This window comes from Canis lupus, chromosome 10 (assembly GCF_048164855.1).
Source record: "Canis lupus baileyi chromosome 10, mCanLup2.hap1, whole genome shotgun sequence".
Lineage (NCBI taxonomy): Eukaryota > Metazoa > Chordata > Mammalia > Carnivora > Canidae > Canis > Canis lupus.
In genome coordinates, this window is record NC_132847.1 from 55,023,182 (window position 1) to 55,049,944 (window position 26,763).

The 26,763-nt window shown below is 48.9% G+C and overlaps 1 protein-coding gene across 4 annotated transcripts in view; it reads right to left on the reverse strand.

The window, feature by feature from the left end:
* PAX5 (paired box 5) overlaps positions 1-26,763 on the reverse strand; it is a 195,644-nt gene that overhangs the window by 30,018 nt on the left and 138,863 nt on the right. For all 4 annotated transcript variants that reach the window (XM_072841961.1, XM_072841964.1, XM_072841963.1 and 1 more), the window contains one exon: positions 16,340-16,441. In XM_072841961.1, the coding sequence (XP_072698062.1) occupies positions 16,340-16,441 (102 nt within the window). The remainder of the gene's footprint in view (positions 1-16,339; positions 16,442-26,763) is intronic.

The following is a 26,763-nucleotide window of genomic DNA, read 5'->3' on the forward strand; positions in this document are numbered from 1 at the left end:
CAGACACTCCAAGGACTTGAGAAATTCAGTAATTTCTGGGCCCACTCTGTGAACTGGGCTCAGGACCCAGGAGGAGCAGAGGGATTGCTGGAGGAAGGAAGGAATGAATGAGGAAGGAAGGAAGGAAGGAAGGAAGGAAGGAAGGGAGGGAGGGAGGGAGGGAGGGAGGGAGGGAGGGAGGGAGGAAAGGAAGACCAGAACTCATCCCACAATTGAGGACAATTAAGAGACCCCAGCCCTGGTCAGCTCACTGGTTGTATAATTAATCGAAGACCTCATCAGAGGAGTTTGTTTGCCAACTGGCAACCCCTCCTGGCATTTACAACTGTCCACTGTCAAAAATCACAATTTGTCCCAGTTTTTCTGGTGGTCTTCTTTTTGATTAAAACTATGTTTTTGGAAGCACGCTCTGGAACGCATCCAGACAGAGACTGTTTCCAAGAAAGTGAGCCCCTTGCTCCCAGCAGTGAAGCCTGGGCAGCTCCAGGTGCAGAGCTGGGCTTGATGGTGGGACCCTGTCAAAAACCAGTCCACTTGCGGAGGTGAGGCGCGCAGCAGCAGCTCCACTCCTGGGCCTCTACGTGTGACCCACCAGCGGTCCTCCTATTTTATAACAGGGATTTTGGGTTTGGGCTGATATTATTGAAAGGTCAAGAAGCTGTCTCAAATCCATTTTGGAAGTCAGTGGGGAATAAATCATCAATTACGGAGGAGCACGGCACGGAGGAAGGTCTGCTCCAGGTGGCCAAGGGAGCCTGCGCCGCCCGGGACTCACAGGAGAGCACGGGAGGCAGAGACCTAAATGCGAGCAGAGACTTTCTAACCTCAGCTGGGGTCGTGGCCAGATTTTTCTATTTGTCTGATTTTCTAATTGGGTCACAACTTCCAGAGGGAAACTGAACCCAGGAAAAGAAAACAATCATTTCTTTTTTGTCTAGCTGCCTGACTCTGGGGGAAAAGCAGAGCATGGGAGGAGCTGGGGCCTTGGCGTGGCCTACAGGTCCCAGGCAGAAGCCCTGATGGGCCAGGGGACGGGAACTGTCTCTATCCCAGGGGGTGCTCTCCCAGCTGGCCGGGTCCCAGGGCTGGGGGGAAAGATGCGGGCTTAGGAAGAACCTGACAAGGCGGGGGTGGGTGGGCTGAGAGTCCTGCTTTGAGTGGTTCTAGAAGCCAAGTCACCCAGGGCTCACCCCAGGAATACCAGGCCTGCCCGAGGTCAGGAGACAAAATGCTTTCTTTTCACTGCTTCAGGGGAAAACTGAAAGTGGGGGAAGGGGAACATTGGTATTTCCGGGGTGGGAACAACAGAGCAGACGTCTCCGGCAGCAAGAAGGCCAGTCTGGCTCTTCCTCTGATTTGCTGTGTGACTCTGAACAAGTGCTTTCCTTGACCTCACTGCACACTCGCAGGCTGATTTCTCAAGTTCAGTCCAGCCCTGTCCATCTGTGCCGGAGGGAGCAGCAGCCACAGAATGAGGACTGTCTCCAGCCCTCTGTGAGGTTATGTGTTAGTCACACCCTCCCCGTTCCACAGAGACACACCCCAATCTAGACCTGTGCTGACCACCTCTAATGCTTTACCCACAGGAGGATTCCCCCAAAGCCAGGGGTGGGGCCTCCGCTGGGGCCCCCATCGAGTCCATGACTTTGCGGTTGCCCCCAGTCACCTGCTCCACACTGCACACCACAAGGTCCCGGGTAAATGGCCAGTGATACACAGCTGGGCTGGCCTCCAGATTGGATTCCCTCACACCCATTTTCCCAAGTGTCTCTGGCTTCCTCCTGGGGGAGTTCTGTTTCCACAAATACCGCACCCAAAGTGGTCTCAGAAAGTCTGCACACTGAACAAAGCCCTGATGGAGAGGAAGTCCAGGGGCTGTGGGCATTTGCTTCGACCCAAGACTCCCGGCTGCAGACATGGTATCTCCCCTTACCTAGATCCGCTTGTGCACATCGTTCTCTAGCAAGCTATTTCCAGATGTTTCTAAGAGTCAAACACCAAATTGCAAAGTCCTTGTCATCTGGACTGGAGCTCCTCCTAGCTGTGTGACCTGATGCAAACCATCTTTCCTAAGCCTTGGTTTTCATCTCTGTCAAATGGGGCTATGAATGGAGCCCTCCTAACATGACGGTGTGGATCCTCTGAGATCACACACTAAAGAGGTTTGTAAATCGTAAAGGTCTGTCCAGATGGTGGTTCGCATCCTTCGCATTGTTGTGAACAAGACCTCAAAATGGCCACAACTGTCATGCATCCTGCTCTGGCAGGACAATGCCCAAGGCATTTGTGACCTGGGATTGCTCTTTAGACAAAAGGACATGATAACACAGTTGTCATTTTAAAATTTCCCTTCCTCCCTCTTTTATCTTTCTCGCTGCTCTTTTCCACTCTTTCCCTCTTCCTTTCTCTTTTTTCCTACCCTGGATCTAAGTCTCCCTGATTTGGGTCCTTTATTTGTGCCGTTGCACAGAGACTCCTTATAAAGAAAATTCATTTGTTCAGGGTCACCGCGTGGTTTTTCATTAAAAACAAATTACCCGCATTCAGGGAGGACATCTGGGCTTCGCGGGTCCCATTAATGACTATATTTCCAGCCTCCCCGGCCCGGTTGGGCTCCCCTTGCCTGTCACCCCGCGTTCCCGGCCCCGGGAGGACAATGAGAGTGACAGTCAAGTGAAAGGGAAAACATGAGGGATGAGGGCGAGAGGCGAGTCCCCTGAGAGGGGAAGGAGGGAAAAGTGAAAAAAATAAATAACTCAAACAGAGGGTAACAAGGGCCATTGTCTCCGCGTCTTCCAGCGAGGAGCCAGAGCAAATATTGGAAGAAAGAGTCGGGGCACGGAAGTCAAGCTGAAGCTCTGTTTAATTACACAGTTGGGCCCTCAGCCCCTGACTCTGGACCGGACAAGGTAGGGAGGGGCATGTGCCTGATTCAAATTCCACCCATCTCCATTGAGTGCCTACTGTATTCAGGGACGGAGCAGGTGTAGGATTCCAAGAGGACAACCAGGAGATAGGAGCACTCTGTTGCTATAGCGCTGACCCAGGTAGACCACAGGCAGCACCTTGGGACGTGCTCACGGGAGAGACGGGGCCCTGGGGGTGGGGGGTGGTGGGGGGCAGGCTTCCTATAAGAGCATTTGATTGGGGGCTGAGAAGGATGTGGAACACAAACAGGGAAGATGGGGAGTAGAAGGGAAAATACTGGAATCCAAAGTGTGGTTCTCTGGTGTCCCAACTGGGAAGAGCCTCTTCTGGGTCACAAAAAGGCCTCTGGGTCAGAAAGGCCACCCACAGCCCGGACGGAGCACCAGGGAAATCAAGATCATCTCCCGGACCCAGAGCCCATTCCTTCTTTTCATGGGCACTGGGAGCTGGGTGAACTAGAGACATGAGCGCCAGGGGCCAGGCCCAGCTGCTCCCCTGTTGGCTGTGTACCCCTGGCCACAAATCCTATGTCCCCCAATTTCCCAAAAAGGCATCACAATCCAATTTTTGTTTGTTTTTAAAAAAACACCACTTGCAGAGGCACGGTACCTCTCTGAACTCCGCTAGCCTGCTCCTGATGTGGGTATAAACACTCCAGCCTCACCAGGTGCTTTCAGACTGCAACCAGGATAACAGAGAAGGCTCCTTTTACACCACCCTTGGGGGGGGGGGGATGGGGGTGGGAGTAGGGTGGTTTGCTGGTGGAATTAGCTCGTGGGCATAAGCCTCATTAAGAAGTCTTCTGGAGAGCAGGAGCCAAGCCCTACTGGCTCTCCCTACTCCGAGCCTGCGGAAGTTCTCTAGAGAGAAGTCCCAGGTGGAGAGACCCACAGGCTTAGAGATGGTGGTCAAGTCAGCAGAGGGCTGACAGCTGCTGAGGTCTCATAGATGGGCTTGGAGATTCCAGCAAATCAAAGGGAGGAAAACACAGACAACCCCGGTAGATTCAGTCTGGTTTTCTGGAAGAACTCCAGGATGTATAGAAGCAGAGCATACCTTTTGTATTCACTGCCCCCTACCTCGATCCGTTCATTCTCTCCCACCTCACTCCACCTCCCACTGGCTAACATATGCTTCATCCCCAATGACAAGCCAAGCCAGAGATTCATCTCTTCCTAGATTCCTCCCCTGACCCAGGGTTAGCTACACTCCTAACCTCTTAAATTCTTTGATGTGGATAGTATTTCACAATTTTAGCAAAACTCTGCAAAATCAGCTTCAGACATGCCCTTCCCACTCCAACCTTCCTATAGAGAAATTCTGGGGCCCCCTATGTCTGACATCCCTAGTCTAGGCTGCACCCCCTTCTCAGTACTCTCAGAGTCCCCATAGACCCTCACTGACTTGCCCATCTGCACTATGGACTAAGACCTTTCCATAGACAAGGTTCACGGTTTTCACCTTTATATCCCTAGGCTCATGCTTGGCACATGCCGATAGTTAATAAATGTTGGGAGGGAGCAAGGGAGAGGGAGGGAGGAGAAAAGGAAAGAAAACTGGATGGATGGTGAAATCTGATCAACTCAAGTCCCCATCATTATTTTTTATATTCAATATGGTTAAAGAAGAAATCAGAGTGTCTCCCACACTGCTTCTTCCCAGACCCCCAAATGTCTTCCTATGAGGGAATCTCTCCTACTCACCTTATTGTACTTCACCCATAAAGGTACCACAATAATGATACTTCTCACTCCAAAAAACACAAAAGGCTTATTTTTATAATTTTGCTTTTGAAATTATTTGGCCACAAGCACTTTATCTAATCCATGGTTGGCTATGATTTCTCAGCAATCAAGATACAGACCAGGGAATTCTTGTAAAGTGAGAAAATCCAACTTAGATACTGTTTTCAGAGGTAATGAAATTCTTAGGAGCACTAAATGTAATAGATAATGGAGGTGACATCATATTACAATTTATAGACATTAAAGGTAACATTTATTAATGCCAGGTTTCCAGCTTCCTTTTTGAATTTTCTTTCTTTTTAAAAAAGATTTTATTTTTTTATTCATGAGAGACACAGAAAGAGAGAGGCAGAGACATAGGCGAGGGAGAAGCAGGCTCCCTGAGGGGAGCCCAATGTGGACTTAATCCTAGGACCCTGGGATCATGACCTGAGCCGAAGGCGGATGCTCAACCACTGAGCCAGCCAGGTGAATTGAATTTTCAAGGCAAAAACAGTTTGGGCCAGCCCTCAAATTGTTGTGAATTCCTGAAAAACTCTTAGGCCCTTAGCCCAGGGACCCTGCATTTCCTCTTATTGTTCCCTGGGAAGTCCTGGCTAGGATGTCAACCTCCTTCTTCAGGAGCTTGAGTCTGGTAGGGGCTAAGATGCACTCACAGGTAATGTCATAAACACTAAGGGTAAAATTAACCAGAAGAAGTGGACTGAGCCCTAAGCCTGCAATGGGTAGATGGCTAGAAGGCCATCTGAGCCCTGGATATCCCTCCTGCATGGGGACCCCTTCCCTCCCAGCCTCTCCCTTCCCAGCCCACCTGGCTGGGCTAGGCCCAGAGCACCTTTTCCTCATCTGCCCCTAACCAGGATTCAGCCACTTAACCAGAGAGAACTGCCACCCAACCCTTTGGCAGAGCCTCAGGCAAGAACAATAGAATGGCTTCAAACCCCGGGCTCTTGAGGTCAGGTTGCTCCGCCACTTACTGTGCGGCCAGGTGCTGAGGATGACTTCTCTGTTGCTGCTCTGCTCGGGCCTGTGCATCCATGAGCTGCCGCCCTTGTCCACGGAGGGAGGATCTCCTAGAATCGGACTTAGCCATCAGGATTTAGGAGGACAAAGGCTCTCAGCCCAGTGAGGCCACTCATTCTCTTCAGGGCACCCACACTCTAGGGCTGTGTACCCACACTTCTCTCTGAACCAACTTGGGAACCCAACCTCTTGGGGCTAAGAAGCCCTTAACAGCCACTAGGCCAACTGGCCCTACTTCATTTCACCCAGTGCTCAGATGCCCTCCAAATACTTCAATTTCTTCTAAAGCAAATCCTGACTATATCCCCCAATTTCCCAAAAAGGCATCACAATCCAGTTTTTGTTTGTTTTAAAAATACCACTGCAGATGCACATTAGGAGCCCAGACATATGGTCTCCCTCACTCATGACTGGTCCTCAGTAACTGCCATCAGAAGGAGCAGACACAGGGAAAGCTACCAAGTGCGCTAGACGCAGAGCAGCCTGGAGGAGGTGAGCCGGTCTCAGCTCCTCCTCCAAGCTCCCCAGTGCTGGATACTTCCGGGGCAGCCAGTGAGCTCCTGGCTCAGCAGGGCACTCTTCCGCAGCTAGGATTCTGCTTCTCACCTGTTTCCGCCACAGGGTATGTGTGAGAAAGGTCTGTGATGTGCTCCCTCCCTCTTCCCCTCACAAGCCCCAAAAGGACACTGTTTAGATGGAAGTAGCTTTGCACTGTGGCATTATTATAGCCATGCGGTTTATGCAAGGCCCAATTATTACTAACTGAAAACTTGGGGTGCCTGGGTGTCTCAGTCAGTTGAGCATCCAATTCTTGGTTTCGGCTCAGGTCATGATCTTGTGGATCCTGGGATGGAGCACCTAGGGCCCCTCACTGGGCTCTGCGCTCAGCAGGGAGTCTGCTTGAAGATTCTGTCCCTCTGCCCCTCCCTCCCAACATGCACACTCTGTAATAAATAAATAAATAACAAATAAATAAAATATAAAAAAACAAATAAATCTAAAACAAAAATAGCATTTAGATAGAACTAATCATGGTGACCTTTGCTGCTTCTAAAACTTGTCCTAACATTCTAGATTCTAAAGTCTTTTAAGAACCCATCCCAGGTGTGGAGGCCCTGACAGCTAGTCTTTGACGGTCACCGCAGTATTAGGGGACCCTCCCTGTGGAGACGTGGCAATGGGTGTACATTATTAGCATATCCTGAGCCCCCTTTTGTTCAGCTGTACCCCTGGGAAGTCATTTTCAAATTACACATGATAGCCCAGGGCCATTGCCTTGTGACATCACAGACCCAGACCTGAAAGGAACTCCAGTGTATTTGCTGCCCACTTAGAACAGAGGTGGCAGGGCTCAGGGAACCTTCCAGCTGAGCTGGGAGAGGTGTCACAGGCTTAGAAATCCTGGATGGCAGGACCAGAAAGCCCCTCAGGAAGCATCTTACCCAATTTCCCCACCTCCTGGCTCCTGTTTTGAGAGAGCAGGGAGCCCCAAGGCCATGTCCCGAGGTCACACTACGAGTATTTGCAGCCAGAATCAGAACCCAGATCTCTGAAGTTTCAATAGGACCTTCATGCTCTCAGTGTGTTCTCCATCTCTGAGTCTTTGATTTTGCAATTTTTTTTGAAAGTAGTCTCCGTGCTTAGTGTGGAGCCCAGCACGGGGCTTGAACTCACCACCCTGAGATCAAGACCTGAGCTGAGATCGAGTCAGACGCTTAACCAACTGAGCTACCTAGGCGCCCCGCCTTACAATTCTTTTCTTTCCCCACCTCAGCAAGATCATCAAGCTCACACGGGGTATCCATTTCTCCCCAGTCCCAGTGTCACTTCAACACAGGAGTCCCAGGAGCTAGTTACAGAGACTGTTCAGATCAGATCACTCCAGCCCCCTCATGCTCCATTCCGTGAGGGCGCAGCTGCCTTGCCCTGACTCACATCCAGATCTGCTTGGGAAGAGCCTGCCACCTGCCGAGCCTGCTGGTGGCACTCCCTCCCGACCCGAGGTCTCCAGGCATTGACATCTGGGTGCTGGGAGAGGCTCTTCCTCAATCAGCCCAGCCTGTCCTTCCTGCTTGTCCCTGCACACACCCCAGAGCTCCTGCCGGGTGCCCATGCTCTCTGCTCCTTGGGTCTTCTCATGCACCAGTCCCTCGTGCAACAACGCACCTCCAACTTCTCAGACTGCAAACTTGCCTTTCAAGGGCCGGCCCAAGTGACCTCCTCTGGGGATCCTTCCTGGATTTCCCCTACCTCACCCCGTGGCTCCAGCAAATTCAGCAGCCCCCTCCTTCGCATTTCCTCAGCACATTCCTACAGTTGAGCTCCTAACACAGCATACAGGAATGACTTTTTGTTTGTCTCCCAGCCACTCTGTGAGCTCCCTGAGGGCAGGGACTGTGTCTGCAAAACCACACTATAGCCCAGAACTGGCACTGCCAGGAAATGTTTGATGGACCAAATGTCTAGCCACCTGCTGTTCCCGGCTGTGCCTGGTATTCATTCCCCGTCAGTTCTGTTCCTGGTGTGGCAGAGTGACTGGGGGCCACTAGAGGGCAGCAAAGAGTCAGGAACGAGCAACAGGTGGGCGCCAGGGAGCCCAGGCTGAGCTCGGAAACAGGCGGAGGGAGCCTCAAAAGCTCTCAGGTCGGGGGCCCACCAGAAGCCCTGGTGACGGTGACGGTGATGGGGAAGAAAGAGCTAAAACCAAAGGCCATTCATTCTCTGAGCAAACACTGAGCCTGATGCTTAGGCCTGCGAGGCACTTGGGGAGCACGGTCCAGTCCCCCTCCCTCTCCATGCTTCAGGCCCTCCACCAGCTACTTCCTGGTTTCTGGGACCCCCCCCCCACCTGCCCATTTGCCTATCTTCAGTTCTAATTCGGGGAAGGGTCTTTATACAAGTCTGGAAAGGGGGCCCTCTGGCTCCCATCCACCGGTCCTAGCCATGCCTTTCAGAATTGTGTAGAGTGTACTCTACCCATGGTCCACATGCTAAATGAAGCCCGGAAAGTGGAAATGGCATGTCTGATCACATAGTGAGTCCCTGGCTGAGTTTGGCCACAATCCAGGCTTTTGCCTCCCTGCTGGACCCCCACTCCCCCAAACCTGCTTGGCTTCCACAGAGCAGGCCTGCCCAGCAGTGGAGGCTCAAAGTCACGGAGGGGTTTGCTATAGAAAGACAAAAGGAGCCCTCCTGCCCCCCCTCTCCTGCCACCCAGGGCTGGTGCTTCAGTAACATTACAACTGTCATTTCAAATGATTCTCGGGGGCACCTGGGTGGCTCAGTGGCTGAGGGTCTGCTTTTGGCTCAGGTCCTGATCCTGTTGTCCTGGAATGGAGTCTGGCATCGGGCTCCCTGCAGGGAGCCTGCTTCTCCCTCTGCCTGTATCTCTGCCTCTCTCTGTGTCTCTCATGAATAAATAAATAATCTCTTAAAAATTTTTTAACGATTCTTAAAAACAATAGGCAAGGGTGACTCAGACGGAGCTCGTGCATAGCCAGACAGCGATCAGTGTTGAAGCCATACTCCCTCCATTGTACCCCTCACTTTCCTTGAGGAACTCCCTCTCTCTCTCTCTGGGCCAGAGCTTGGCCCCAGCGCTCCTGAACTGCGTTGTTACCTGCTGAGGGCCTTGCCTGGATGTCTGTTTGGCCTCTAAAAGTTGACAACTCAAATCCCAATCTTGCTGGCCACCAGCCTCCTCCTTTTCAACCAGCTCCCTTTCCTGCCAACGTAATTTACCCAGATGTGGGCTAGCTGGGCCACGCTCCACCCACGTCAACCCACCCTAGCCACTGGGCTCAACTCCTGCTCCATCCCGAAGCCCCTGCCCTCCTTTCAGTTGGCCAACAACATACAGATCCTGCAACAGGAGACCCTTCTCAATGTTACAGATCCTGCAACAGGAAACCTTTCTCAATGGAACTAACCCCAGGTGCCTCTCCTTGTCTTCAAAGTGTGCCTCCACTCCTGCTTGGCAACACTCTTTGTGACTGGATTCTTTGTTTCTCCCATTGATCCGTGGGCTCCATGGGCCATTGAACTCTGCTGGAGAGTCCTCAACCTGATACCAGCATAGATCAGGCCCACTGCAGGCATGCCAGCTAGGTGTCTTTTCTCAGCACCACACCCAGCTCAGAGCCCTGAATGAACAACAGTCATCGTCATCATCATCAACACTTGCATGGCACTTATTATATGCTAGATAAAATTCTAAGCATATTACATAAATTACATCTTGTAATGCTCCCTTTCATTTCCATCACTCCCATTTTATAGATGAGGAGGAAACAGGACACAAAGAAGTTATGCAGCTTGCCTCAAGTCACGCAGCTGGTGAGAAATAGGATGGTGATTCAAAACCAGGCGATCCGGCTCCAGGGTCCATGCTTATAACCACCCAGCCTCCCTAGTGCACCCTGTGGCTGGGAACTGGGACACAGCAGCGAACAGAATAGACAGCTTTGTGTGCTGCACAGCCCTTGTATACTTGCACAGAGCTGAGGGGAAAGCAGATGAGGAAGGCATAGACCACTAAGTAAATTCCTTCACTTGTGCTTAGTATCGTGAATGAAAAGAACAGGAGACTTTGTGAGAGGAGTGATGGGGGTCCTGGTTTAGATGGTGTGGTAGGCTGGGGATCCCTGGATGGCTCAGTGGTTTAGCGCCTGCCTTCGGTCCAGGGCGTGATCCTGGAGTCCTGGGATCAAGTCCCACATCAGGCTCCCTGCATGGAGCCTGCTTCTCCCTCTGCCTGTGTCTCTGCCTCTCTCTCTGTGTCTCTCATGAATAAATAAATAAAATCTTAAAAAAAAATAGATGGTGTGGTAGGCAGAATAATGCCCCACCACCATCACCAAAGAGGTCTATATCCTAATCCCTGGAACCTGTGAGCATGGCAGGCTATATATAGCAAAGGGGAACTGCCAATTAGCTGGAAGCTAAGGAGATTACCCTGCATTATCTGGGTGGGTCCCATAAAATCCCATGAGTCCTTATAAGTGGAAGGGGGAGGCCAGAGAGAAAAGTAGAAAGATGGCATCACAATAAAGATTCAGCCTGACATTGCCAGCTTTGAAGATAAAGCACTGGGGCCACGAACCAAGGAATGCAGGGAGTATCAACACACTGGAAAGGCAAGAAGACAGTTCTCTCCTGGGGCCTCCGGGAGGAACACAGCCCGGCCAACACCCTGACTTTAGCCCACCGAGATTCATTTTGGGCTTCTGACCTCCAGAACCATAAGGTGATGAATTTATGTTTTAAGTCACTAGTTTGTGGTCACAGATTACATGAGCAATAGGAAATTACTATGCATTTGGTTACTGGGAAGGGTGCTCTGAGGTGAGACCCACAGCCGGGAGAGGGCTGGTCTGTAAGAGCAGCAGAGAGGGGCTGAGAAGCTGCGCCTGCCTCTCATTCCTTCTGCCAGAGTCCAGTGGGCATCTGCCTGCCCATCTCTCCCTGTTGATCCATACCTCCTCACTGGCCTCAGGTTCCTGTTCTATCCACCTTCACCCCCTTCTTTATGAAAATAAAAGCCATCAGTTAATTGAGAAATTTACTTTTTTAAAAGATTTTATTTCTTTATTCATGAGAGACACAGAGAGACCTAGGCAGAGGGAGAAGCAGGCTCCCTGCAGGGAGCCCAATATGGGACTCGATCCCAGGACTCTGGGATCATGCCTTGAGCTGAAGGCAGATGCTCGATAACTGAGCCATCCAGGTGCCCCTAACTGAGCAATTTAACTGAAAAGCACCTAGAAATGATGTACACCAATCCATGGCAAGTGCAGTGCCCAGGCCAGGAGGAACTTGCTGTGCTCCTTCTAGGGCCTCCAATAAGCTTCTTGTCTGCTGCAGCCCAAGGGAGGCAAATAGGACGTGGTCAAGATTTCCTGGCACTCTGGCCTAAAGCTCCTAAAGGGGCAGCACAAAGATGGCACATCCCTGATTGGGTCATCTCAAATACGGTTTCCTGACTGCTTAGACTAACTGAAGCCAAAGGGAGCCTAGAAATTTTAAGAGTTTCAAATGCCATGTCGGTATCTGTTAGCTTGTACAAATATCGCCAGGCAGGAATCAAGTACTTCTACCGATCAAGACACTATGGAATCTTTGGTGCAAAACTTTTCGTATTTGCTAGGAATTGATGAAAATAAAACTGAACTGTGTCCACTCTAAGCTGATGTGTGCCCTCTTTGCTTTATTCAGTGTAAGTGATCGATATACAGATTTTGCAGAAATGGAATCAACAAATACCAGAGAAGATTAAGAAGACTCATTATGCACACATGGGAAGGCCTTGGAGCGGGAAATGTCATACAATGAACACCCTGATGGCGGAATCAGGACTGAAAATACAGAGTCCAAGCCAACAAGATGGCATTTAATACGGAAAAAACATAATGCCTATTTTTCTCAGGGCCAAAAGTTCAACTGCCCAAGTACCCTCTGGAGGCAGTTCCTCCTCAAGGTGTCCTAAAAGCAAACTTTATACGTGCAAGTCTTCCCTTAAAAGAAAAGGAGGCAGCCAAATTTCCTAAAACCTAGCATGGAAAAAAACAACTTAGAAGATCTCTAGGTTCCCACTGCATTTGCTGCTAGGGGAGGCAGGGCGACTGTTCCATATAGTGAAACAGACCATTACCATGTTACAGCTTCAGACCAACGCAGGTTAAACAATCTCTTACAGCCTTGCTCAATCTGTTTCTCCAAACTGTACCAACTCCACACTGGCTGTGTTGAAGGCTGTGAAATGGTATCGCCTTTAGCACAGCCACAGTCAATGAACATCTCCCAGATTCAGAAGCCCAAGAGATACTGGATCAGAAGTCTGAACAGGGACACCTGGGTGGCTCAGTGGTTGAGAGGCTGCCTTCGGTACAGGGCATGATCCCAGGTCCAGGGATCGAGTCCCACATGGGGCTCCCTGCGAGGCACTTGCTTCTCCCTCTGTCTCTGCCTTTTTCTGTTTTTTCATGAATAAATAAATAAAATATTTAAAAAAGGGGGATCCTAGAGTGGCTCAGCAGTTTAGCACCTGCCTCCGGTCCAGGGTGGGATCCTGGGGTCCCAGGATCGAGTCCCACATTGGGCTCCCTGCATGGAGCCTGCTTCTCCCTCTCTCTCTCTCTCTCTCTCTCTCTCTCATTCTCATGAATAAAATAAAATAAAATAAAATAAAATAAAATAAAATAAAATAATTTTTAAAAAGTCTGAACAAAGTTGAAATCCCCAAACAGGTTGTGGTCTATCCATGCCCTAATCTCTAGAACCTGTGAATGTTACTTATATGGACCAAAAAAAAGGGAGGGAGGAATGGGGGAGGGGGTTCCCTTTATAGATGTGATTAAGGATTTTAAGATGGGAAGATGGATCCCTGGGGGGCTCAGCGGTTGAGCGTCTGCCTTCAGCCCAGGGCATAATCCTAGAGTCCCAGGATCAAGTCCCATGTTGGGCTCCCAGCGTGGAGCCTGCTTCTCCCTCTGCCTGTGTCTCTGCCTCTCTCTCTGTGTCTCTCATGAATAAATAAATTCAATCTTAAAATAAAATGGGTAGAGTATCCTGGATTATTCAGGCGGGCCCTATGTATCTAACCAAAAAGGGAAACTTGACCCTTTCTGTGCTGTGAAGGTGGAAGAGAGAGACCCACAGGAAGGGATCTTTCCCTAGAACCTCCAGAGGGAGCACAACCCTCGGCTCCAGGACTGTGCAACAAGTCATAGGAGCTAATCCACAGTTTAATATTCATTTTCCCTGCCCCCTTCCCCTGCCACCACACACAAAAGGACCTATTATGTGCTAGAGGACTGTGAGGAGTACAGAAGACAAAGCAGAGGGCATGGCCTTCACGACTCACCATCCAGTGGTATAGCTAACTGGGCCACAAACATGCTGGGCCATGGGGTATAGCAAAGCCAAGTACCAAGCAGCCCCCAGAGGGGGGCAACACCATAGGGCTTCATGGGCAGGTGATGTTTCTACTTAGCCTGAAGGGTAAAGTTGGATCCCAACAGGCAGAGGAAGGAAATAGTATAAACCAAGGTCAAACAGACCAAAGAGTGACACTGATCGATAAGAATGTGGGGCGTGGGGGGAACCAGGGAGCGGTCAGGAGAGGGGTGAGCTGGGACAGCTGACCAGAAAGGTAAGCTGAGGCCAGATCACGTGATGCCTGAATGGCAGGCCCAAGACCCCTCTGCTGTGAGGTGGGCCCTCTTTGCTGTGTGCCAGCCCTGGGGCCCCCATGCCGGTGGGCCAGCAGTGCCCCATGAAGCCATTTCAAAAACAGCTTTGGCGATCATACTGGCAAGGAATCCCAAAGATGTGATAGAGTTTGGACCCTGAGAACAGGAACTAAGGGCCATGGCCCCAGAGCATGGAGTCCCAACCCTGACACTAGGTCTGGAAGCGAATGAGTACCCGGGCTGTATGAGAAGAGAAAGCAAAAGGAGAAGAAAGGGAGAGAGTGGGAGGCAGAACGGGGGCTCCCAGCCAACATGCTGGTGTTCCTCCCTCCACATCGTGGACCCTCCCTCCATGCCAGGGGACCTCACCAGCAGGCCCACCCTGTGGTAGCACCTGTCCGCTGGCTTGCTCAGGCCTGTGATTCCTGCTGCTGCAGTTACGAGGCGGGAAATCGCCGTGGGTTCCCACTGGGAGTTCCACCGCCCACGGCCATTTGTATCTTGAGCCCAGTTATTAGGGCTGGAGAAATCACGAGGGCCGGGGACAGGGCAGGCTCTGTTTGGATAAACTCAACAAAGCTCAGCCGCTTCTCTGAACTTGGCCTCCTTGGGGTGTGCAGTGGGAAGCCAGTGAGGCCAGGTGGGTGGTCTCAGCCTTACCTGCCAGAGTGCCCTTGGGGGAGGGCCTGGGGCAGCTGCCTGGCCCTCGGCCATCCCCATGGCCATCCCCATCCGTGAGCAGCTTGGTGATGGAGTAAGAGCACACAGAGGCAGCGCAGTAAAGGGAAGGACCCAGATTCAAGCCTCCCACCTGCAAGCTGTGCCGCCTTGGGCGATTCCCTAACTGCTCTGAGTCTCAGCTTCCCCTTTTGGAAAAATGGGGATTCGATTCCTACCCAGCTTCCTTCAGAGAGTTGGAACAATAAAGGGTTCCTGGGAAAGCACTCTGCCTTTTGCAAAGTGCTATAGAAGTGTGAGGGGCTGTTAGGGGGAAGGACCTGGACTCCATCTCCTGAGAATAGGGGTGGGAAGTGGTCTGGGTCCCCCCTGGCCTCTGTTGGCCCTGTGCATACTATCTCCCAATGCTCTGCCAGTATCCCATCCGGCCAGCAGGAAGGCAAAGGCTCTTTGCAGGTGTGAACCTGGCAGGCCTCCCTGGCACTGGGGAGGCCCAGGGCAACAGTACACGCAGAGGCCATTTCCCATATGTCTCATATTTAAAAGTCATAAATCAAGCTAACAAACCGTTAAATGAAATATGCTCTGTCCTCCTACCTTATTAAATACATCTTTGTAACAACCTGGAAGGCCAGGAGTGAATTGAGAATTCTGGGACTCCTTTGCATCTGTGCCAGGACCTGGCTGCACGTGGAAAGCCCAACCAGGCTGTAATTTGCCCTGCTTCCCTTCTCAGACCTAGGTTCTCTCATCATCCTATGGGGACTCATGTGTCGGTGTGAACACCCAGTCTCAGACTCAGTTCTGTCCATCCCCCACCCATCCTCGGGCCCGAGCCGCACATGCCCGTGACATGGGCTGAGGAAGAGACTGGAAGAGGCATGAGGTTATCTGAGCAGGACCCCTAGGATGGGCTAGAAGGAGGAGCTTCAGCACCAGGTAAATGATTCAGAACAACAAACAATACTGACCCTTAAAAGAAGTTTAACAACATCCAATCCGGTCCTAATATCCCCCCTGATTTTTTTAAACATCTTTGAAAAAATGATACTTTGGGTTTCCCTGCAATGCTCATGCCCTTAGTACATAGAAAGCCAGCACCATGATGATGTGTCGTCTTTCCCCACACCATCCTACAATGGAAGGAACATGGTGCCAACTTTCTAAAATGTCTTTAAAGAAACTGATACATTGCTGGCCCGAGGGGATGAGGTTTCTGTGGCCACAGGGTATTCAGTTTAGAATCAAGTGACAAACCCACCAGCCAACACCCCATGTGCCCTGAGCACATGGTCCTCAACCCCAAGGAGTAAGGCTGCTGAGAACACCTGGGCCCACCCCCAGGGAGCCTCCTGGTGTTCACCTCACACGAGTTGGCGGGGTGGGGGGGGGTGGGAGGGGGTGGGGGGGGTGGGGGGTGGGGGGGTGGGGGGGTGGGGGGTGGGGAGGTGGGGGGGGTGGGGGGGGGATGGAGGAGGACCCCCTACTGAGCACTGGCCGGGCAACCTCTGGTCAGGTCCCGCACCCCTCTGTGTTCAGACTATCTTGTGGCCGCCAAGGGGCCGTTTGAGTGACAGTCAAGGCCCCCCCTTTCTGGGTTCATGCTGGCCCCACTAAGGCCCAGCTGCGGAGAAAGAGACTGAGAGTGCAGACCTCTGCCTCATTTATTCAGGTCCACTTCTCAGAAGCATAGAGGTCACCCAGGCTGTTTGGGGGGAAGCCCCCCCGAAACCCCGTCCACTGCCTGCTGTGGAGACGCCAGCAGTGCAAACTCACCAGGCACCATCCCTGTCAGCGTCGGTGCTGAGTAGCTGCCCTGTCCGGCGGGGGGGACGTGCGGAGGGTACCCGGGGAGGGTCGTGCTCGCCAAGTCACGGCCTGAGGAATCAAAGCAACAAATCACGGGGTGAGTGTCTCCGCGGCCAGCCGCTCATGTCCACGGCTCCTGGGACATCTGCACATTTGTCACGTCTGGGCACCAAACGCCAGTGTGCCCCACCTCCCTCCCGTCACTCATGCATGCAAACACATGCACGTGCACACACACACACACACACACACAAACACACACACACACACACACACCCCTCCAGCCACCCTGGCTCCACTCAGCAGGAACCCAGGACAGCTCGGCTGCTTCCCTGGGGAAATGGAGCTCAGGCCAGCTCACCTTGCGAGAGCTGAAGTAGCACTCGGACTTCTCTCCCCCTCACGAACCTTTGCTTCTGCTGTGCCTCTGCGCAAAGCACCCTCTCCTCCAGCTTCACGCAGCCGCAGCCGCCAAACACCACCGACCTTTGGAGGCCAGCCCAAACACCTCCCTCCTCCCACTCCACCTCCCTCCTCAGACCCTACCGCTGTGTATCTGGTCCTTACTAAATCCTGCCTCCTTTGGCCCAGAGCTAGTCATTCACCCAACAAAGGCGCAGGAAGTGTACCTCCTCGTACCAGCCACTGTTCTGGGCCCTGGGACGTGGAGATTAAGGCCTTGGCCATTGGGAGCAGACACTCTGGTGGGTATGTGTTCACCTCTTTGCAGGCTGCCAGCTTCTGGAGGGCAGGGGTGACACCTCATTTATCCACCATCGGGCCTGGCACCCGGTAGGCCCTGAGTAAACGCAGAACGAACGGAGTGTCCAAATGTGCTGGGTTTCATGCTGTGTGGGAGAAACCCCAGGAAGCAGAACTCTGTAAGGAGATGGCACCGAGAAAGTGTAAGGAAAGTGGAACCTTGACCTCCTCTCAATGTGGGCACCAAAGACTGGGTGAGGGCAGCTCCTGACCATGAAGAGCCAAGCCAGGTCCCAGGAACCTCTTCTGAGGCCCAGGGGCATGGTGCAGGCATTACCACAGGTAGCTGACTCTGAGCTCAGCCCCACTAGCAGGTGGCCCAAGGAGAGAGCACCTCTGAACAGCACTCCCCAAAGAATCCAAGCCAGCACAAGGTATGGGCTGTGACTGTTCCCCAGATAAACCAACAGCCTTTCCAGTGCCAGTCATTCAAAGGCTGTCCAGCCAACAGCCAGAAGCTGCCTCATTTCACAGGGTTCCCCTTACCTTCCAGAACCTTATGAAACGGCAGGCATGTGGCTCCCCCCTTCCCTCTGCTCACCACCTCCCTGGCTTGGGATTGGGCATCTCAGCTTGTGATAAGCATCACTCATGTTTCTTCATTTATAATAAAGGTGATTTAAGAAGGTTTTCTCCCCAGCCCTCTCCTGCCTCCTGCCATCCTCCTCTGAGCCAGCCCTCACGGCCCTCTGTGGCAGCTCCTCTCTCCAGAAAGTAAACTCCAGAGTCAAGTATTTGTACAAGGTCAGAAAGGCAGAAGCCCACAAATATTTGTCAAGTGAATGAAAGAAGCGGCCCTGCTGGAGCAGCAAGAGCTTTCTGGAGCTCATAAGGGTCCCTCCGTTTGCAGTCAAGAATTGGTGAAGGGAGGGCCCTTGAAGCTCTTCTTAGCCAACCCCTGTTGCCATTCTGTGGATGGAAAAGCTGAGACCCACGGTGGGTGGGGAGTAACTGGCTCAGATCCCACAGGGAGCAGGAGGCAGAGCAGGTACTTGAGCTCACATTTCGTAACATCAGCCCAGGACCCTCCTCTACCTTAAGCAGCATCATGGTAGAGGTGGGAAGAGCACTCACACCCGACACACAGCCCTCTCCACACCGTCACAGAGATTTGGTGACCCGAGGGCTGCTAAAAAGGGTAACTGAGGAGCCAGAGTGAGCCTAAGAGTCAGACTAATTGGTACAAGGCTGTGAGACATGCAGAGAAAATAACCATGGCTGGAGCTCTGATAGGCTGTGGAGCTCCAGCCCCAGCACTGCCCCAGGCTCACACCCCTGATGATGACAACAAACCATAAATGCAATGACAGAGGTCACATGTTTAGCCACTCCCTCCACTGCCATGGACATACACCTGGCTATGCTCTGACCATGAGTCCAGAGGATCCACGTATCTCTCGGCTGAGACACCCAGGCTCAGGCCACACTGTCACCATTGCTTATTGGCTCTGGCATGCAGAAGAAAATTCAACTTTGCAGGTTTTGTGGATATGTGTGTAGGCATAGGAGCCAGGACCACAACAGAGAGAGGCCAAATCTGTCTCCTGAAAGATAGAGGGCATTATCCTGATAGGAGGCAGCCTGGTGCAGGAAGTTCAAGGGAGCCAAGCCTCATAAGGCCCACATCTGGTTGCCTGAGATGGGAAACAGGGTCTTAGGAAGAAAAAGGGCTGGACCAGGGACACTCAGCTGATTTGAGGCAAGGCTAGGACTGGAAAGCAGCTCTCCTGCCCCTAGGACTAGATTCTTTCTTCAACAAGAGTTTGTGCCTTTGGTCAGAACCCCAACAGTTTCTGCCAGTGTTACACATGCTTTAAAACCTTGACCCCTAAAGCAGAAAATGCAATGCTTCACTAAAGCACTCAACTCAAGAAGCCAGATAAAAAAATAAAATGGGGTACTTGAATGGCTCCCAGTAGGTTAAGTGTCCAACTCTTGACTTCAGCTCAGGTCATGATCTCAGGGTCTTGATATCAAGTCCCACACTGGGCTCCATGCTGGCCATAGAGCCTGCTTAAGATTGTCTCTCTTCCTCTGCCTCTCTCCCTCTTTCCCTCTCTAACAACAACAACATCATCATCAACAACAACAAAGTAATGAAATGAACTAGGGAAAACAGGAGGAAGGAACCGATAAAGAAAAAGTAAAAGAGAAAGAATTAGGAAACAGAGAAAAGCAGATACAACAATAAATGCACCCAAAAATTATTATTGGAAAAGACCAGTAAGACAGACAAACCTAGGGCAAGATCCAAAAAGGAAGATGCAAATATCAAGAAAAGGAATGAGGAGAAGGTACAACCAGAAGCATAGGAGAGATGATATTAAAAAAAGCAAAGATACTCTACACTAATAAATGTGGACATCTCAACAGGAGGGACAATTTTCTAGGGAAACATGAATTACCAAAATTAACTCAAGAAGGAGAGAACACGAACAGCCCAATCACTTTGGCAGAAATAGAAAATTCTTTTTTTTAAATTATTTTTTAATATACGATGTCCATTTAGCTTTCAGGCAAGTATCTTCTCTGTTTTTGTTTGGGGCAAGTTCTTTTAAACCTTCAAAGGACACATACTTTTGTTATTAAACTGTTCCAGAATATATAAAGCTGAAGAAAATCTTCCCAATTCATTTTTTCCAAGCTAGCATAATCCTGATATGAAAACATAACAAAGATGTTTCAAAAATGAAAATTAAGGGCTAGTGTCACAATTTATTAATATCCATGCAAAAAATCTACGGTCTCATTGATCAAACAATATTAGAAAGAATAATATTCCATGAACAAATAAAGTTGATTCCAAGTATGCAAGGATGATTCAGTATTAAAGCCCTGGTTGGAAAATCATAGTAATGGATCAAAAGTTGAAACCATATGATTATATCAAAGCTGTGGGAAAGGCATTGGCTAAAATTCAATACTAATTCCTTGCAATACCTCTTGGTAAATAAGAATTGAAATATACTTCTTTGATCTGGTACTGATCTTAAATTTTGAGTCAACGTCATACTTAATTGGTGAAATACTTGTAACATTCTTTATTAAAATCAAAAACTAAAAAAAGTTTTAGCCAGTACAAGAAGAAAAGATAGAGATCCAAGAGGAATTAAACACTGTGAGTGGGGAAAACACCAAAATGATCATTAGCTGGGGAGATTGTGAGCCTGGAAAATTAGTTCATCTACTAGAACCAGTGACAAGGTTTGGTGAGACAGCTGGGTAATGGATACCTAGAATCAATATCTTTCTAGATTCAGTAGCTCCCTACCACCTATCCAATCAAGTGCAGATTTTTCAGGTTGGCTTCCAAAGCCCTCCTCTGTCTGTGCCCCCAACCTATGAACCTTCCAGCCTCATCAACCCTGACTTCCCCCAGGGCCCTTCCCCAAACCTGCTCTGCCCTACCCCATCCCCACACCACCTGTGCTCATGCTGTTCCCTTTCTCACTGCCCTTCTCTCATTCAATTCAACATTGCATTCAATCTCCAAATTCTGCTGGCAAGAGTCCGTTCCTCTTCTGCAGGTCCTTCTGCTCCCCACCCTGTCCCTGTGCAAAGGGAGCATCATGTCAGGGGAACAGATAAGCTGGGGGTGGTGTTCATGATGAGAAGACAGCACTTACTTACCAGACACTCTTTGACATGCGTTAACTCATTTTATCACCCTGTCAACTCCGTGAGCCTCAAACAATGATCATGCCCAGAACTGAGGAATGGAGAGATTAAATAACTTGCCTAAGGTTACCCTGCTAGGAGGAGACAGAGCGGAGATTTGAACCCAGGTGCCCAGGCTCCAGCCTGAGCTGCTTCGGTGGCAGCAGGGGGTGGGTGTGTGGGTGAGAAGGAGCCTCGAAGGAGGATGGAGAACTAGGAGGTTCAATTATTCAGGTTAGCAGCTGAAAGTGGTGAGCAGGTTGGAGCGAGGGAGAGAGTATGGGGCGTCAAAGACAGGCTGCTAGAGTCAGGATAGAAAGTGGTTGTCAGTGCCCATTGGGGCAGAAACTCACCAATATTAGTCCGCCAGACTACCTAGACACGTGCTCCAGGGGGTGGGGCCGCACGGTGCCTGGCATGTAGCGAGTGCTCAGCACTCTCGGTGGGGAAGCAGGACACAAAGCCCATCCAGGACCCATTTATTGGTCTTGCTACTTAAGAAACTGCTGTGGAACTCTGAGCAAGCCCCTCCACTCGGAGCCTCAGTTTTTCCCAAATTTAAAAGAAAGCTCTTAACTCAATACTCTCCAAGAGTCCCCAAAGCTCATCCTGGTCTCTGTGTGCATATACCCAAAGGATAATTCAGCTCTGAGTAGATTTTTCTGCTCTAAGGTCCCACTGCACCCCAGCTCTGGAACCTCGGCAATCAATTCTGTAATGTAATGTAATCCTGTTGCCTGGAGGGCTAATATGCCCTCCTTAGGACAATGGCAGGCAGTTCTCTGAGCTTCTAGCCTCAGTGGGGGCTTGGATCAGCTCCAGCAAGGGTTCAGGCCCTGGCCACCACACCATGAATTCATGCCATTCCCAGTCCCTCCTTTCAGGCCATTAGAGTGGCAGCGAGCAAAGTGAGGACCTGACAAATGGCTATCCTACAAATAACCTTGCCTCTGAGTTCCCTGTTGCTGGAGAATTCCTTTGCATTGCCCATAGCTCCAATTTCACCCAGCAAATGTCCCTACGATCAAAGGCTTGTGCTGCATTTACCTTCCTTGGACTGGCCATAAAAGCAGAGTCTGAGTTATCACTTGTGGTGAACAGCAAAGGGAAAGACAGACTGTGTCTATGACATCTCCAGCCTCCTGAGCCCTCCTACTCTGTGCCAGACACTGGGATAGGCTGTTCATGAACATTATTCCATTTAATCCTCACAAACTTAAAAAGTTCCAATAAACTTAATGAGATCTTATGGGGAAGTCACAGGGAGGCTGACTGCAGGTCAATATAGAAAGGAAGGTAGCAGAATATGGCAATTAAGAGCACCCAGTCTGGGGGTACCTGGGTGGTTCAGTCTGTTAAGCGTCTGCCTTTGGCTCAGGACATGAACTCAGGGTCCTGGGATGGAGCCCCTCATCAGGCTCCCTGTTCAGTGGGGAGCTTGCTTCTCACTCTCCCTCAGTTCCTCCCCCTACTCATGTTCTCTCTCTTTTTCTCTCTCAAATAAATAAATAAATAAAATCTTTAAAAAAGAAAAAAAAAAAAGAGTATCCAGTCTGCCCAGGCTTTGATCCTTGCTTTACCACTTACTAGATATGCAGCCTTGAGAGGGTTTCTTAACCCTTCTGAGCCTACATTTCCTCATCTGTAAAATGAGGATAATAGTAGCCAACACTTATTTAGAGCAAACAGTAGTTAACACTTAGAAAGCCAGACACACTCAAACTCATTGATTCCCACAATAACTCTATTCGAGAGCTACCTATTATCCCTATTTTAGGGAGGGGGAAACCAAGGCATAGAAAGTTCCAGTGTCTGGCCACAGTCACACAGCTGGTAAGTAAGGAAGCCAGGTTTTTTTTTTTTAATTTTTATTTATTTATGATAGTCACACAGAGAGAGAGAGACGGGCAGAGACACAGGCAGAGGGAGAAGCAGGCTCCATGCAGGGAGCCCAACATGGGATTTGATCCTGGGTCTCCAGGATCGCGCCCTGGGCCAAAGGCAGGCGCCAAACCGCTGCGCCACCCAGGGATCCCAAGGAAGCCAGGTTTTAAAAGCAGCCAGTCTGGCTGGCAAGTTTGCACTCTCCACCCTCACACTGTGCCACCCGGCACTGGTAACAGTAACACGCCTCTTCCACGGGGTGCTATAAGGAGTCAGTGAGATGGTCATGCCCAGCATGCAGCATGTGCTAGCCCACAGCAAGCACCTGCAGAAGACTGAATTGTGGGCTCCAACCCCTCAACCCACGGTGATAACCGTCCTCTTGAAAAAAGAAATGGTAATCTGACACCAAAAATGTAGGGAAAGCATATTATTTATTAAATATTAAACTTTTTCAGACCGGGGAAATTCAGTTTTATGAAAAAATAAAAAGAAACTTCCTCCTATTAGAGGCACAGTGTGCTTGTTGACCCCTTTAGTTCGGGCTCAGCCATGTGCTTTGCTTTGGCTGATAGGATGTTAGCAGACATTCAGCAAGCAGAAGCCTGTTATATGCTGGGTGTCCCAACACCATGAGAATAGGCCCTGGCTAGCCAGCTGCCAAGAGAAAGGAGTCATGGGGAGCCCAGATGGACTAGCCTACAAATGGAGCCAAGCCCAGCTTTGATTAGCCAACCCCCAGGTACATGAACAAGAATAAATGATTGTTGTTTTAAGCCCCAAATGTTGGGGTGGTTTGCTAAGCAGCAGTATTGTGGCAATAGCTGATTGACACAGGACTTCATAAATGTTAGCTGTTCTTGTTTTCATTGTTATTCTCTGCTTGAGAATACTCTGCCTGGGACTTTCTAAGGACATCTGTCTAAAGCTGAGCAGAAGATGGACATCATCTGGTGGGAACCCACAAAGTAAATTTAACCCTCACCTTTGCTTTGATGCCTAAAAGGATTCTCCTGACACTGAGCTGAGGATTCTATGACCCTGGAGTGTATGAGCACTTTCCCCCTCTCAGTCCCTGCCCTAAACATTTCAGGCATGTCTCCAGGGCTGGGGGTTTTAACAACCGGCCCACACAAGACAACGAAGATGCTATTGCTCCTTTGCGCTCTAATTCAGGCCTCTAGACTCAATGGGATGCCAGAATCGATGCTTCTGAAATCAATATGACTTCAATACACATATTTATATCTTTTTTTTTTTTTGCTAAGGAAGAAATGATTTATTTATATCATTTGCAATGGCACTGAATCTTATTGATGGCATGTAAAACATTTGCACACAGTGATTTAGGTTTGTAACATAAGTCTTCCTATTAACAGCACACAAGTACATCCTGGACAATTCATGTGTTGCTTCCTCTTTCCAGAGAGAATGATCAAGACTTGGCCTTGGTCAATGAGTCCATATAGCAATGGCCTTAGAAATGAGTCCATACAGATCTTCTGTCAATACAAAAGTCTTTGAGATAGACTTAGTTTAAAATAACTCACTCTTTTCAACCCCAAGTGGAAGGAACCTATCCCTATATGAATGAGGAAACTGAGGTTCAGAAATGAGTTTTGACTGACCTAAGGTTGCAGAGTAAGTGGTAGAAGAGGGACTTCAACTTACGACACATGACTTCTAGTTAAATGCTATTCTTGAAGGATTACTCAAAATGCCCCCCTCAAAGGGACAAACCCTGCCAGATGTTTTTTTTTTCCTGCCAGATGTTAAAACAGTCTACAAAGCCTTCATGATTAAAGGTGTGATACTAGCACATGAATAGATAGAAAGCCAGTGGAACCAAATAGAAAGTCTAGAAATAGACCTAACTATATATGGAAATCTAACATACAACAAAGGTAGGATTGCAAATCATTTGAGCAAATACAGACTTTTTATTTAATGGTGTTAGGATGACTGGAGAGCCATTTTTGAAAAAAGATAAAATTGATGGATTCTTCATACTATATACCAGAATAAACACCAAATGAATCTGAGATATAAATGTAAAAAATAGGAGCACCTGGGTGGCTCAGTCAGTTAAGCATCTGTCTTCAGCTCAGGGTCCTGGAATCAAGCCCTACATCTGGCTCCCTGCTCACAGGGAACTTGTTTCTCCCTCTCCTCCCTGCTCAAGCTCTCTCTCACTATCTCTCTCTCTCTCTCAAATGAGTAAATAAAATCTTTCTAAAATGTAAAAAATAAACTATGCATATACCAAAAGAAAACACAGGTGAATTCCTCTCTCATGTGCAAGGAGAAGCTTTCTCACCATGACTCAAAATCAGATAGATGCACACATCACATACAAAACTTAACTCAAAATGGGTCAAAGATCAAAGCTAAAACTATAAAACTCACAGAAGAAAACAGAGGCATAAATCTTCATGACCTTGAATTAGGCAATAATTTCTTAGATATGACACAAACAACAAAAGAAAAATTAGATCAAGTGAACTTTATAAAAATTTAAAACTTCTATGCTTCAAAGGACATCATCAAGAAGGTACAAAGATGACCTAGAGAATGGGAAAAAATATTTGCAAGTCATATATCTGATAAATGACTTGTATCTAGAAAATTAAAAGCACTCTTATAGCTCAACAATAAAAAGACAAGCAACCAAATTTAAAAATGGGCAAACATCTGAATAAAAAAGATGTACAAATGGCCAATAAGTACATGAAAAGACATACAACTCATTAGCTATCAAGGAAATGCAGATCAAAACCACCATAAGACACCACATCACACCCACTATAATCAAAAAAGTTATGACAAGCATTGACTAAAGATGTAGAAAACTGGAACACTTGCACTCTGCTGGTGAGAATGTAAAATTGTGCAACCATTTGGAAGAGCTTAACAGTTCTCAAAAAGTTACATGTAGAGTCACCATGTGACCCAGCAATTCCACTCCTAGGTATATACCCAAGAAATATGAAAACTTGTGTTCACACAAAAATATGTACACAAATGTTCATTATTTATAACAGCCAAAAAGTGAAATCAGTAGCTACTATCCCTATATACCAAGAACTTGTAAAAAGTAAAGGTAAAAGGTCAAAAAGTCCCATAGAAAAATGGGCAAAATTCATGGACAGAAAACCCACCAGAATAAATAAATAAATAAATAAATAAATAAATAAATAAATAAATAAATAATTTTTTTTTTTGAGAGAGACAGAGAGAGAGACTAAAATAAATTGAAGAGATGTTCAGGTTCACTCATACTACTAGAAATGCAAATTAAACACAAAATGGTACAACTCCATATAGAGGTTGTATATCTGACAAAATGATACATGCATGTACCCTTCCAACAAGCAATCCTACTTCTAGGGATTTACCTTGAACATACGTACACCTTCAGCACTACACAAATGCATATGCACAGGTTAATCATTGCAACATTATCTGTAACTACAAAATGCTAGAAACTCTATCTAAAGGTCCAAACATAGAGAAACAGGTGAATAAACTGTGATGCATACACACAATGGGGCACTATGCAGCTGTGCAAACGAATGAAGAGTTGGGGGGCATCAGCCTGGCACAAGTGGAGTCCAGGAGCTAAACCCTGGCCTCCCCAAGCCCCTGCAGTAGGTTGCAGAACTGCACACAATTCCAGGCCAGAGCCTTCAGAGAAGTTTAAGTTCAGGTTCTAAATGACCAATGGAGAGCCCTGAAGGAACAATGGTAGGGAAGGGACAAAAGTAGATTACTGATCCTGGAGGTACATGACTTGGGGATGCTCAAGATAAAAAGAAGTACAGGGAACACCTGTACCCTAATGTTCATAGCAGCAATGTCCACAATAGTCAAACTGTGGAAGGAGCCACAATGCCCTTCGACGAATGAATGGATAAAGAAGATGTGGTCTATATACACAGTGGAATATTACTCAGCCATCAGAAAATCTACCATTTACATTGATATAGATGGAACTGGAAGGTATTATGCTGAGTGAAATAAGTCAACCGGAGAAAGACAATTATCATATGGTGTCACTCATATGTGGAATATAAGAAATAGTACAAAGG